This window comes from Nothobranchius furzeri, chromosome 18 (genome assembly GCF_043380555.1).
Source record: "Nothobranchius furzeri strain GRZ-AD chromosome 18, NfurGRZ-RIMD1, whole genome shotgun sequence".
NCBI classification, from domain to species: Eukaryota; Metazoa; Chordata; class Actinopteri; order Cyprinodontiformes; family Nothobranchiidae; genus Nothobranchius; species Nothobranchius furzeri.
In genome coordinates this window covers 45628585-45642974 of record NC_091758.1, presented here as the reverse complement: position 1 = coordinate 45642974, position 14390 = coordinate 45628585, and the positions used below count along the sequence as shown (strand labels likewise).

At 44.9% G+C, this 14390-nt stretch overlaps 1 protein-coding gene across 6 annotated transcripts in view; it reads left to right on the top strand.

Annotated features, from left to right (window-relative positions):
• The window catches only part of vrk1 (VRK serine/threonine kinase 1), an 8492-nt gene extending 5712 nt beyond the window's left edge, over positions 1-2780 (top strand). For 5 of the 6 annotated variants that reach the window (XM_070547143.1, XM_070547144.1, XM_070547146.1 and 2 more), the window contains 5 exons: positions 898-1030; positions 1288-1408; positions 1486-1544; positions 2111-2407; positions 2514-2780. In XM_070547143.1, the coding sequence (XP_070403244.1) occupies positions 898-1030; positions 1288-1408; positions 1486-1544; positions 2111-2407; positions 2514-2677 (774 nt within the window). In that variant the 3' untranslated portion in view covers positions 2678-2780. The remainder of the gene's footprint in view (positions 1-897; positions 1031-1287; positions 1409-1485; positions 1545-2110; positions 2408-2513) is intronic. The other variant, XM_054738770.2, reaches the window with a different exon arrangement.
• The last annotated feature ends 11610 nt before the right edge of the window (positions 2781-14390 follow it).

Genomic DNA, 14390 nt, shown 5'->3' with positions numbered 1-14390 from the left:
AGCTAAAGCGCCAGTGACGTCCTCTTGTATCTGTAACATTTATATCCTTGATGACAGCTGAAACAACGTCAAACCAAAGAACGGTTCGGAGTGAAAATGGCTATTTTGTTGCTAATTAGCAGGAAATATCTAGAAGAAAGTTCTACAGAAAGAAGCTAAAGGTCCTCAGAAATGTAGCTAGCTTTGTCACTAGGCGTTAGGAACAGCGACAAAGTGGCACTGCCTCTCTCTCTGCTGCTAAAGCTACGGATAGCAAATGCTACGGGCGATGCCTGAGCGTGAACGCGCATGAAGCAGCCTGCTCGACCCGAGCATCTCTCTTTTTCTGTGATTTTACAGAAAAACAGGCAATCACAGTAAAAATGCCAGGGCTCATTCTACAGGACCAGGGCGTTGCAGGAGAATGTATGAAGAAGACATTTATTATTTCTATACGTGTTTTGGCTGTCAAACTTCCATAATGTCCCTTTAATAATGTATCAGTGATGTGAGTAAGGAGCTGGAAATTAAAGCCTACTAGAGACCCTCCCCTCAGGAGGCGTCTGAATCAGAAGACACCTAACAGCAGAAGCTGAAACTTGGAGCTTATTGAACTTTTACTTCAGTCACTGACACCTGGAGGGGCGTGGCCGGGAGGAATGAACCCCTAACCCGAGCAGTGTGATGTCATCATGGATCCTCCATGAGGGTTCAAGCATCAGGTTGTCCTCACATTGGGGCAGATGGTCTGTGTTTGATAAGCGCCTTCTAGGGTTTCACAGCCCCCCAAGGCACTTTACAAGTCAGTCATTCACACACACACACTCTGGTGGTTAGGGTATGTGGAGTCAGTAAAATTAATGGAAGTCCATGGAGGGTCCACACAAGGATACAAATACAAGTGTGTGTGTGTTGCAGGTGTACCTGGTGGATTATGGGCTGGCCTACAGGTATGCACCAGATGGAGTCCTCAAAGAGTACAAGGAAGACCCAAAGAAGTGTCACGATGGAACCATCGAGTTCACCAGCATCGATGCCCATAAAGGAGTCTGTAGGTACCCGCTTCCTCAGCCCCGCACGCCCTGGAAGGGTTCTGCTGTCATGGTCACACACACACACACACACACACACACACACACACACACACACACACACACACGATCATCTGGAGCCAGTCCAGGTTAAACTGGGTCAGTCCAACATCTGAATCCAGATGTTCTAATGTCCAAGACCTTTGGTTTAAACACAAGAGTCCAGAATGTTTGGACCTATCAGAACCAGCTGGTGAGTGATGTCATGACTCTGCAGCTCCCTGTCGGCGTGGCGACCTGGAGATCGTGTCCTACTGTCTGCTTCAGTGGCTGTGTGGCCGGCTGCCGTGGGAAGACCGGCTGCAGGATCCCGCGTACGTCAGAGATGCAAAGATCAGGTGAGACGCACGCCTGAGGCTTCCATCACCGCTGCAGCAGGAGCTCATCTCTGACTTACTGATGTTGTCCTTCACAGAGGTCAGGAGAACATCTCCGAGCTGATGTCCAGCTGCTTCTCCTCTCAGGACAAACCAGGTAGGAACAGCAAACGCTGCGGGGCCCTGGTGGGATGTTCTGGTGATGTCAGGCTGATGAGCAGGACACGGGTAGTCACTAGCCCTAACCCGTACTAGTAAAGCTAGTTTACCTCCTCATTCAGTCACCAGCTCCAAGCCCACGTTTAGAGTCGTCTGCAGATCTCCTTCAGCCACGGCTGCAGTAACCTTCATGTCCTCGGACCTTTCTGCACCGGTTCCGTCTCTGCTGCTGGACATGTTCCGTCTGCTTTTATTTTGACGGGGCGATGGCGGTGCTGTAAAAACAAGTGGTGTCCTGACCAATCACAGGCTCTGGGCCCCGTGACTGGACAGGACCTGTTGCAGAACCTTTGAGACCCGGTGTACACCAGCTGACACGGGCAGCTCTGGCCCACTATCAGGCTTTAAGATGTTCTGAAGGTCCCGTCAGGTTCTGGTCCAGACAACAGCAGAAGGGGTTGCTGCTGCTTGTGGTTGTTTCAGGTATCGGGCTGAAAACCCAGAACCGGTGCCTCTAGTCTGTAGAACCTGTAGCCATCTCTGACCGTTGGGTTTTGGTTCCAGATGAGATCCAGAGGTTCCTGGAGGAGGTGAAGTCTCTGGGCTACAAGGACAAGCCGCCGTACGAGAAGCTGCGCTCCATCCTGCAGAGCGGGCTGAAGTCCATCCAGGCCAGAGACGATGGGCAGCTGAACTTCACGGCTGCGTCGGTTAAGGTCAGCACACACACACCGGTACCGGGTCGGGTCGGGTCCCAGTGGGTTTGTACTGAAGTGGTGGTGTTTGTCTCCCAGAGGACGGCCGAGGACAGTGGCGCCGACGGAAGTCCTAAACGCAAAAAGAGACCGACCAAGAAGACTGGTGAGTGGGCTTAACCTGACCCTGTAGACACCAGATCAGAACCAGAACCAGCCGGTCCAGTTTAAGGCTTTACCCACCCGTTTGAGTCCAGAACTTTCCCCTGCAGAAGTCAACGGAGTGAAGAAGAGTCCCAGAGCTGCTCCGAGGTCCCGGAAGGCTCCTGGTTCTGGAAAAGCAGGAGGGCCCGGATCCAGACTGGTGGACACGGCTTCACAGACGACACCTGGACTCGCTCAGAGGTCCCGAGGAAGAAAGAAGCTCAGCTCTTGAACCCGGGTCAGAACCTCCGTATCCGGCTTTGATGAAACTCCAGTTTTTTACTGAATAATCTGAAATGTTTGATTGTAATCTGGAATAAAGACAACGTCACATACTCTGATTCTCTTTATTTACCTGCTGATCCGGCCCGACCCGTAGAACCGACAGGAAACAGAACCCTGGTCAATGGTCACCTGAGTTGGGTCAAGGGGCTGAAGGTACTGGTTCCGGCTCTGGCCTTAAGGCCCAGTAGCTGTTGTTCTAAGGTCTCCAACGTACGGACCGACAGCCTAGAATCAATGCTAGAACTCACCTGGGCCAGGTAAGTGAAGGAAGTGATGTCATCGCTGTTTACTACACCAGTGGTGTCCGACCCCAGGGCCACCGTCCAGCAGGTTCTGGACCTACGGGTTCGGGTTGTGAACGGTGGAGGTTTTACCACCGTTTGTTACAAATGAGTAAAAACATTTTGTCCTCATGGGCTCCCGTAGAAGGAATGGCCTCGCCCACACCAACGCCCGGTTCCTGCGGTCTTCAGAGTGCACTTGGAGGAAGTGTGCAGTGAGGCTTCGAGTGCGTGCTCCACACGTGTGAAAATAATGGGTCGCGTTTCCGTCCTCGACCACAAGGCATGCTGGGATGCTGGCCGCTCTCACTTTAAAAGTTGTTAATAAAGTTTTTTTTAACAATTATTTGAAATAAATTAACATTAATTTATGCTTTGTCTAAAAGTTTCAGAGCATCATCTAATTGTCTTGAAATGAACTACTTTAATTAGAAAATATATATTTTCAGAAAAGGAACTTGAGCCTTTTCTCCTGCAGCAATGCATTGTGGGTAATACTCTTCACCCAAGTCCGCATCGATGCCAACTTGGGTGAAGAGTGGATCAAGGGTGCAAAAGTGGTGTGATCAACTTCTGCACTTGAGAATCAAGATGCCCTATGCACTCACAGCCCTGGTCAGGTGTGTGTGCGTGTGTGTGGCTGCTTATACTGAGCCAGGATTCTCTGGAGGTTTCTTCCTGTTAAAAGGGAGTTTTCCTCTCCACTGTCGCTGCATGCTTGCTTAGTATGAGGATTGCTGTAAAGACTCTGACACTAGTCAGTGACTTGACGCGACCTGCTGGGTTCCTTATCTAGGAAACTTTTTACTGATTGGCTTAATGACCCGACCTGTACTGGTCACTGTGTGAAGGTCCTTGACACGACTGGTCCTGATTTGGTGCTTTATAAATAAACTTGGGTGGACGTGTGAGTATTGGGATTGGGCCATTGCTGGGTTTTCAATGCTGGGTGGAAAAAATCAATTCCCCTCTGGGATTAAAGTATTTTTGAATTAGAATTTTACGTGACATTGCATCTATGTCACCAAATGCAGATGGGGTGTGGAAGTAGCCGGCGCTGCACAGAAGCCTGTTTTCTTTGGTGACTGGGCGTTAAAATGCTGAAACTCTAGGTGGTCTACAGGTGTTTCAATCACTCTAATTGGGACAAAGACAAACGTTTCTCCTTTCCTGAATGTAGCGCACCACAAAGGACTTCATTATAAAACAAAACGTACTGAAAGGACGCAGAAATGGATCAGTAATCCACAGTTTACAGCAGGAGCTGAGACGACCGATGTTGGAGTTTACAGAGATCGCCTACCAGCTACTGAGTGTTTTATTAAAGGGTAAGTCACCCCCTACCAGAGTATTACTCAGTGGCGGCAGGCCACTAGAGGGCGATAGGGCACCGCCCCTCCAGTTTTCCCCAGTGTTTTTAATTTTTATTTAAAAAAGTAAATAAATAAAATTAACAATAATCACATATTCTAAGTTAATTGCGTGTTTTGTAACAAAAACAAATCATACATATATATCTATATCATTGGTGAGAAGCTCCCTGCCGAGCAGTGGAGGCGACAGAAAGATCGCCCGAATAGCAGTGAAGCAGCCAAGAAAATCAAACATATAGGAATGGGAACGCATCCAATCAGCGTCGTCGATTCGGAAGCCCGAAGGGCGATAGAGCCACCGCCCAAGGCTGTTTGTTGGTGTTCGGGTTGAGCTCGACTCGAGCAAGGTATTTGGTGACGCAGATGCAGTGATGGACGTGAGTGGGCCTACAACCAGCATGGATACCGGATCTCAACAGCCACTGAATTCAGTTCGGTCTCTTCTCCAGTATCCGTTCGAGAGGAGAACTATGGTGGAAAAACTTAATGTCAAAGAGCTTGGACCAGATCAGCCCGACGTAAAGATAAGCCAGCAGGACAAGGAGAGAGGTAAACTGTACACACGAGGCTTCTCCCAAAATTGGTACACCAGGAAGGCTTGGCTAGCTGGATGCAATCACGCTAATGCGTTATTTTGCTTTCCGTGTTTGTTATTCAAAACGACTGGGACAGATAAGGCATGGATGAGTCAGGAGTTACAGACATGAAACATTTTTCTGAGAAGGTGAAGAAACACGAGTCATCCCGGGCACACATGGACAACAACACGGTGAAGCTAGCCATGCTAGGCAGCAGAGCTAACGTTGCCATGCAGCTCGATGAGGGAAACGGAAGAAACGGAGGACGTTTGGCCAGGGAGAACAACAGCAGCTGGGTGCAGAGGTAAGCTGTACATTACATTTCTGTAAACAAGACAATCAGAATCAGAAATTCTTGGTTGTCCCACAAACCGGGACATTTGTTTAATAACATGTTTAATGTGCAATAACTGTAAAAACTAATTTCAACACACATACTTATACATATTTAATCATGTAAATGTGTATTTCATGTAAATTTGTACATACATCAATCTGATTCCATTTTACTTGTTACACTTCTGCTGCAGCAAACAAATTTCCCAGTTTTTGGGACAATAAAACATTTCTGATTCTCATTCAGATGTTTTTACCTCAAATGTAAAAACATCTGATTGAGAATCAGAAATGTTTTATTGTCCCAAAAACTGGGAAATATGACATTTGTAAGAGGATACTGATGACATTATTTCCTGTGAAAGTGTTTCCTATGTACTTATCTGTTGTTTTTTATTTACCATATGACAGGTTTGTGACACCATCCTGAGCCATGCAAAAGAGCCATTCTCTTTTACCAAGCACCTCGTTGCTGCCACTCTGCTACAAAGTGACTTGTTTGTGCAACACACAGCGCAGTTCCCAGATGCAGCACTGGCGACCGCTGTAGAGGCCTACCCCATGCTGAACAGAGCTATCCCTCATCTATGAGAACCATGAGTTCAGGGCTTGCACTGGTGCACTGACTCTCTTCCAGTTTTTCATGGAGAACAATCTTCAAAGCACGTTCACAGAGACTGTCACTCTTAAAGATTCTTGTCACCACACCCATGACCACAGCCGAATCAGAGAGGTGCTTTTCTACTTTAAAGAGGATTAAGACTTTCCTGAGGAACACCATGACACAGGATGGGCTGAATGCTCTCCATGGAAAAAAAGCTTGTCACAAACATTCCTGACTTCAATAAAAAGCTCATCGAGAGCTTTGCCACTCAGAAGGACAGAAGGGCAAAATTTCTGTACAAATGAGGTATCACACACACACACACACACACACACACACACACACACACACACACACACACACACACACACACACACACACACACACACACACACACACAAATGCATCCACTTGAACATCTTAGGTGTGTTCTTGCTGTGTCTTTGTAAATCCATGCTTTCGTTCTTTTTTAAACACAGAAACAGTTTTGTTTACCTGTTTGTAGCTACGGTTTCGCCGACAGCTGCCGGCTTCTTCAGGCTGACGCTGATGGTGGCGCGTCACTTCCTTCTCCGTTTATCTGCGGGCAGCAGAGGACGTTGTCGCCCTCTACTGCCCGCAGATAAACGGAGAAGGAAGTGACGCGCCACCATCAGCGTCAGCCTGAAGAAGCCGGCAGCTGTCGGCGAAACCGTAGCTACAAACAGGTAAACAAAACTGTTTCTGTGTTTAAAAAAGAACGAAAGCATGGATTTACAAAGACACAGCAAGAACACACCTAAGATGTTCAAAGAGAAATACGGACAACAAGGAACGAAGGACTTCCGCCGTTTGGAACGATTACACCAGAAACGCGCACGTCTAAGAAACCACCTTCGCTTCTGTTTAAGATGCCGGGACGAAAACATCACACCCACAAGCCTACAGCTGAAAACATCGATCCGGACCCAGACAGCACAAAATATAATAGAAAGAGCACAGAGAGCACTGCTCAAGGAGAGGATAAGGAACGTCATAACCAAACAGAGGCGTGTGGAGGACGAACTGGAAAGAGGACACCTGGACTTGAAAAGGAATTACAAACTTGATAAACAAATGGAGGAACTAATTAAAGGACACATGATGGAAAAACAGGAAAAAGAGTTCATAAAAGTGAAAGAAAGACACATAAAGAAGTTAAACAGACTCATAAACAAGAAAAAGAGGGGAGAAATACAAGGCAACTCCACACCAAACTCATGGGTATGTAACATTTCACAATACAAACTAACAGAAGCAGAAGAGAGCATATTAAAGAAAGGTTTAAACTTTGCAGTCACACCAAAAGAAATACCATATGATGAATTTATTGTAGCAACAGAACTAGCATGTCAACAGATCACGGATGAGGGAAAGAAAGCAGAACTCAGAAATAACGTAGTTGGGATATTAAAAAACAGCCAAATTCAACACAGCAATATTACAAAAGAAGAACAATCAGCCATGACAGCTTTATCCAAAAATGAACAGATAATTATTCTACCGGCAGATAAAGGAAGAACCACAGTAGTTATGGACAGAGAAAAATATAAACAACAGATGAAACAGATGCTAGAGGACAAAAATACATATGAAATACTTAAAAAAGATCCAACAGAAAACATTAAGAAAAACATGAAAAAATTACTGAAGCCACTGCACGAAAAAGGCAAAATAACAGAAAAAATGTACAAACACTGGATTCCCACAGCAAACATAACACCAAGAATATATGGAACACCAAAAATACATAAACAAAACACCCCACTTAGACCAATAGTAGACAGCATAGGTACACCAACATACAACATGGCAAAAGATATCAGCAGAATCATCAGCCCGTTATTAGGAAATACAGACCAACACTGCAAAAATAGTATAGAATTGGCAAAAGAACTAAAGGAAATTACAATAGAAGACAACGACATACTCATCTCACATGACGTCACATCTCTGTTCACAAAAACACCAACCCAAAAAACCATAGACATAGTAGTTAACAGAATCAGACAAGACAAAACTTTACATAAAAGGACAAACCTCACAGCAGATGACATAGCACAACTGATAGGACTGGTAGCTAACTCCACTTACTTCACATACGACAACACAATATACAAACAACTGGAAGGCTTCGCCATGGGTAACCCGTTATCAGCCACCCTGTGCGAGTTTTTCATGGAAGACCTGGAACAAAAAGCCATAGCCACCGCCCCCCCAAACTGCAAAATAAAACTATGGAAACGCTACGTAGACGACATACTGGAAATCATACCAAAAGGTCAAACAGAAACACTAACACAACACTTAAACAATATTGACGACACGGGCAACATAAAATTCACTTATGAGTTAGAAACAGAAGGCAGCATAGCATTTATGGACATGAAAATCACCAGGCAGACCGACGGGACCCTAAACATAAACACATACAGGAAACCAACACACACAGACCCATATCTATTATGGACATCAGAACACCCCACCATACACAAAATGTCAGTAATCAGAACATTATATCACCGAGCAAACATAATAACAGAAGAGAGAGACCGTAAACAAGAGGACAAACACATACAACACGCTTTAAAGACCTGCAGATACCCGACATGGGCAATAAACAAAGGAAAACAACAAACAAAAACAGAAAGCAAAGAACAACCCAAAAAAAGAACCAGAAACCCAGAAAGACAAGAACCAAAACCAGTGATAACCCTACCATACATCAGAGGCATAACGGAAAAAATAAGAGCAACAATGAAAAAACACAACATAAACACACCAACAAAGCCACACACAACAGTTAGAAACAGATTAGTACACCCAAAAGACAAAATATCAGCTGGACAAAAATGTGGAGTCATCTACGAAATCCCATGCAAAATATGCAATAAAACATACATAGGAGAAACCGGACGCCAACTCAACACACGGACAATAGAACACAGAAAGGAGTGCGAGAAAGAGGCAAATCGTAAACACACAAGAGCAGCAAAAGAAGAAGCAGAAAGCACAATAAAAAAGTCAGCCGTAACAGATCATTGCTTAAGAGAAAACCATATAATGGACTGGGACAACACACGGATCATAACCACCGAACAACAAAAATACAAAAGATGGATCAAGGAAGCTATAGAGATAAGGAGACGTGGATGTGGGACCATGAACAGGGACGACGGAGTTTACACGCTGGACCACGCATGGGACTGCATCGTCGGAGAGGGGAGAGCGGGCAGTAGAGGGCGACAACGTCCTCTGCTGCCCGCAGATAAACGGAGAAGGAAGTGACGCGCCACCATCAGCGTCAGCCTGAAGAAGCCGGCAGCTGTCGGCGAAACCGTATCTACAAACAGGTAAACAAAACTGTTTCTGTGTTTAAAAAAGAACGAAAGCATGCATCCACTTGATCTTTGTATAAAGTTGACCTTGGCACAACACTCCAGAAATATTTAACAGTGTAAATTTCTGGCATTTTGTCTAAGTAGTGTTTACTACCATTACTGTAACAGTGACCTGCTCATAATTTTTCATGTTCACTCAAATGTTGAAATTAAACAAAATGTTTTTGTTACTTGCCTCTTGCATTGCCTATTTACCATTTATGGTCGTGTTATTTTATGTGCAATTTAATGCAGTATTTTTCAACCTTGGTCTGCAAGGCAGCGTGCCAATAGTCAGACACACCTGGATTAATCAGTTTGTCCAATGATGTAAGACAGGAAATAAAAGAGCTGTGCTTAATTCAGGAAATAGTGAAGTTGTGCACAAAGCTCAGAAAGCACAAGTTTGTTTAAAAATAAAATAAAATAGCACAGCCCCACCAAAAATATTTTTCACCAGCCGCCACTGGTATTACTCCACTCCCACTTCCTGTTTGAAAAATGCAACAAATGCTGTTGCCTAGCAGACCGAGAGGGCGGAGCCACTAACAAATACACTCACTCACACAGGCTGTGTCTCAATTCAGGGTCTGCATCCTTCGTCGGCCGGTTACGTCACAGTGCCGCGACTAGGCCTGTCCCAATTTGAAGACTCCTTCAAATGCGGTCGACGAATCCGGCCTTCTTTTCGCCTGCATGAAGGGTGGGTCCGGTGTATCCTTCAGTGGTTTACATTTCCCAAGATGCCTTGCGGGCCGGACAGCAGAACTTTTAAAAACAATGGCGGGCAGTGAAGCGGGAGCTGGCTAGGCTGAGGTTTGGACATACTGGGTTAAATAAAACATTATTCATGATAGGGAAACATGATACAGGGAAATGTGATTATTGTGGAGAAGACGAAACTATAGGTCATGCTATATTGCAATGCCAGAATTATCAGGCGGAAAGAAGGACAATGGTTCACACTCTTGGTCAGCTGAAAGTGAGACTGGATCTTGTTGATTTATTGAGACAAAATTCAAGGAGTGACTGTTTTCAGATTTTATTTTGGTTTTTGAGAGAGACAAGGGTGTTTGGGAGACTTTGAGTTTCTTTTTTTTTCTTTCCCTGTCTGGTTTTGTTTTGAGGCGGCTGTTCCAGACCACACTCCACATTAGTTGGTGGCGGTAATGCACCATTGGTTGTTTGCCAACCGCCATTAAAACTCCAAAAGAAGAAGAAGAAGAAGAAGCGGGAGCTGTCGGAGAGGATTGCGCATATAAATGTCTGTATAAACCTGAAAACTGTTAGGTTAAGGGCTGTTTGTGATACATGAACGTTATTTTAGTTTGAAATGTTACAGTAAAAGTGCTTGTATTGCGTTCTCGGCTCGTATGTTTGGCTACGTTTTCCCCCTGATTTTAATAGGAGTTCTTATTTTAGGGACAAAAGAGAAAACCAGGGACTTTATTAAGCTTAGGGCAGAGATGGACCACATGATCACTGGTGGAAAGCGTTCGGCGGCTGTGGCATGGAGGTACAACATCTTATTTTTCGTTTGAGTTTATTTTTTTCTGCAAAAACACAAAAGGAATAACCCGTTGTCCTCTTTTCTCTTCCTGGTTTTTTTCTTACATGTTTGTTAAGACTATTCTGGAGAAAATGGGCGTCCAGGGGAAGGTGCCAGCGATGACCAGCTCCTGGAGCTGATCAGGGAGGACATGAGGCCGCAGAGGGAGGCAGAGCAGCAGAGGGCACAGGAGAGAAGGGAGAATTTTGACAGCTTTTTACTTTGCTAGAAAAAATGCAAAGATTATGTACATATAAAAGAAATATCTAAATAAAACCAGTTCTGTATTAAACTCTTGAATTTTATTTTGGTTTACAAATGAGAATTGTTCACTAGAGGGTATCCCGCTGGGTCTTAAAGTCTTAAAAGGTGATAAATCGGTTTTGGTCAAATGAAGACCCTTAGAAAGTATTAAAAACTATTATTGCTCAGGCTCAGCTAGTCAAAAGTATTTTCTCTGAATTAGCTCTCCAACAGTCAAGGAAATGATTAAAAAGCTAAATAAAACTTCGAGCTCCATCGTTTACAGTTCCTTCTCCCTCCTGCTCAGCGGTTCCACAGTTGCTAGGCGATAAAACGTTCGCCGAGGGAGTGGCGGGAGTTCACGAAGGCTAGGCCTGTCCAAATTCACAGCCGTTAACATCCGGTCTACCCGGCCGACGGAGGACCCAGCCCACGTCGGCCGAGTAGGCTGGGTCCTTCAAAGGATGCAGACTCTGAATTGAGACACAGCGACGGGCTCACGACATTGTGACATCATATGGTACCAGCTAACATTCTAGGGTACCTCTTAGCCAATAGCGATGGCAGTTTTAAATTCAAATGCAGTGCAGAGTTTTTACCTGACAACGGCACAACACTGACAGTTTTAGGCAGAAAACTAACATTTGAACTAAAATGCACTAAAGTGCAAAACTATTGACTACACGGGTCTGCAGCACGATTAGACACACATTTATAAAGTTTATCTGAAAACTAAGATGATTTGGGCGTGACTTACTCAGCTGTTGCTTAGAAACAGCCATAAAAACCACAGGTTAACACTTTTAGACTGGTCCTCACTGCTAACAGCTTTCAGAGTGCTAATGTTTTTAGCAGTTAGCTTAGTGTTGTAGATTCATTAGAATCAAACCAACCAATCAGAAATTTGGATTTAAAAGTCATCAAAAGTTAGTTACAAGTAGATCCTAGCTCATCGTTAGCATTAGCGATAGCATTATTATCATGAGCTAATGAATAAAACAGCACAACTCACTACTAACCCGAGCAAAAACAAGACGATCATCATTTAAAGCTTCTCGGATCTCTAACAGGTGAACCAACCAGAGATAAAGCAGCTGCAGGCTTCCAGGCCTGGAAAAGGCTTCGTTTGGTTTCCAGTGTGGTGCGAGGAAGCCAGCACAAGCTAGCTTGTTGCTGATGGCTTCGGCGCTGGGTAAATCCTCCGCAGTGGATGAAACGTGCCACTTTTAAAACTATATGGGTCATGACCTAAAGGGAGATGTATGTTTTCATGACATGGCGTCTGTGCCAGCTTGTTTAGAGTCATCCATCACGCCGCGCCATGCTGTATCTGTAGTTGAGGAGGGAAACACGTCCTGTCCCCCGCTGGAGTTTGGCGCGGCTGCAGAGGAACGGGTGAAACCCAGAAACAGACACACGTATTTAGACCTGATTTACGTGGTTATATGTTACGAAGCCGCCAATAACTTTCTACCACTGAGCATCATTGAAAGTACTTTCAACAACAACTGGATGGATGTTTCCGGAGATTACTGGTAAAAACTATACATGGTCTCATTAACTCTACATTTTTATTACATTATATAATATTTGAATCAAGGGGAAACGATGACTTCTAGTTTTCAGTCAGTATGTAATAAAGCTCAGAGAGAAAATAATTGTATTAAAGTCATTTTTGACTTCCTGATTAATATAAATGTGTTTCTGTAATTTCAATGTTTTTAAGACCAAAACACATGAAATCCTGCTTCATGCCATTATTACTTTATGTTTCATACATGCTTTATTGGTTTATTTAGGTTCTATTATACTGATTAATGTGCTGGCGAGGAAGCGTGACCCAAACACAGCTGACCTACACAACCAGGTCTTTGAAGCAGGAAACCATCTACCTCAGATTTACAGTCGGATCAGAACCAAATCGACCCGCGAATCGTTTTAACTGGGTTCTGGAGTCGAACTGATGTCTGGCTCTGATCTCAGATCAGTTTCTCTCCTGGAGTAATGCTGAATGTCAGAGGCCTCCCGGGTCGTCTCTGGCTCTGTGATTGTCACAGCACACACACACACACACACACACACACACACACACACACACACACACACACACACACACACACACACACACACACACACACACACACACACACACACACACACACACACACACACACACACACACACAGACACACACAACAGAATAGAACAGCAGCGATCATCCAACCCCCACTCCTCGACGAAAAGATGCAATAAAATTTCACTGTGTGTAATTTAGACCACCGTACCTGAGGCACACAGGTGTGTGTGTGTGTGTGTGTGTGTGTGTGTGTGTGTGTGTGTGTGTGTGTGTGCAGTTATGCTACATTTGCAGTTGTGTGTAAATATTAGAAAGCAGCAGGTTGTTGTGCTGGGAGCAGCCGCAGCTACACGGCCATCCTTATCGGTATTGTGTTCAGACGCCAGCGTCCCCCTGCTGTTTGTAATCTGCAGCCGCCGCTGTGAGCAAAACTGGACAGGCATTTATTGTCTCAGCAGGAGGACGCTTGACAAGAGAATGTTAAACGCTCAGCTACCTGCAATTTTCAGCAGGCGACAGCAGACATGATAAAACACACACACACACACACACACACACACACACACACACACACACACACACACACACTGAGCTTCAAGAAGAACTCCGAGACTGATGGAAAACCATTCCAGGTGACTACCTCTAGAAGCTCATCAGGAGAATACCAAGAGTACAACGCAGTAATCAGAGTACAGGGTGGCTAGTTAGGAGAAAATAGAAGATAAAACATGTTTTCAGTAATTTCACCTTTTTTGGTCAAGTACATGTGTTCATTCATCATGTGTTCATTCATCATGTGTTCATTCATAGTTTTGATGCCTTCAGTGAGAATCTCCCTTGTGAATGGTCATGAAGATAAAGACGACACATTAAATGTCCACACCTTTGGCCTGTACTGTGTACACACACACACACACACACACACACACACACACACACACACACACACACACACACACACACACACACACACGCACGCACGCAAGCACACGCACGCACACACACGACTTCCTCCCGAGGGTTCTGGTTCTCCTGGGATCTCCCATCAGTACCTGAAACCCTCCACAGGAGGAGGTTAGGACTCAGACTCCTCTTGGATGAAGGAGATCCTCCGTGAGGCTTGAGCAGCTCCACAGACTCGCCCCAAACCCACAGTCTGATTGGGATGAGTGTTAGGAACAGGACATTAAGGTTTGGGTTCAGTTGGGTCAATACCGGTAC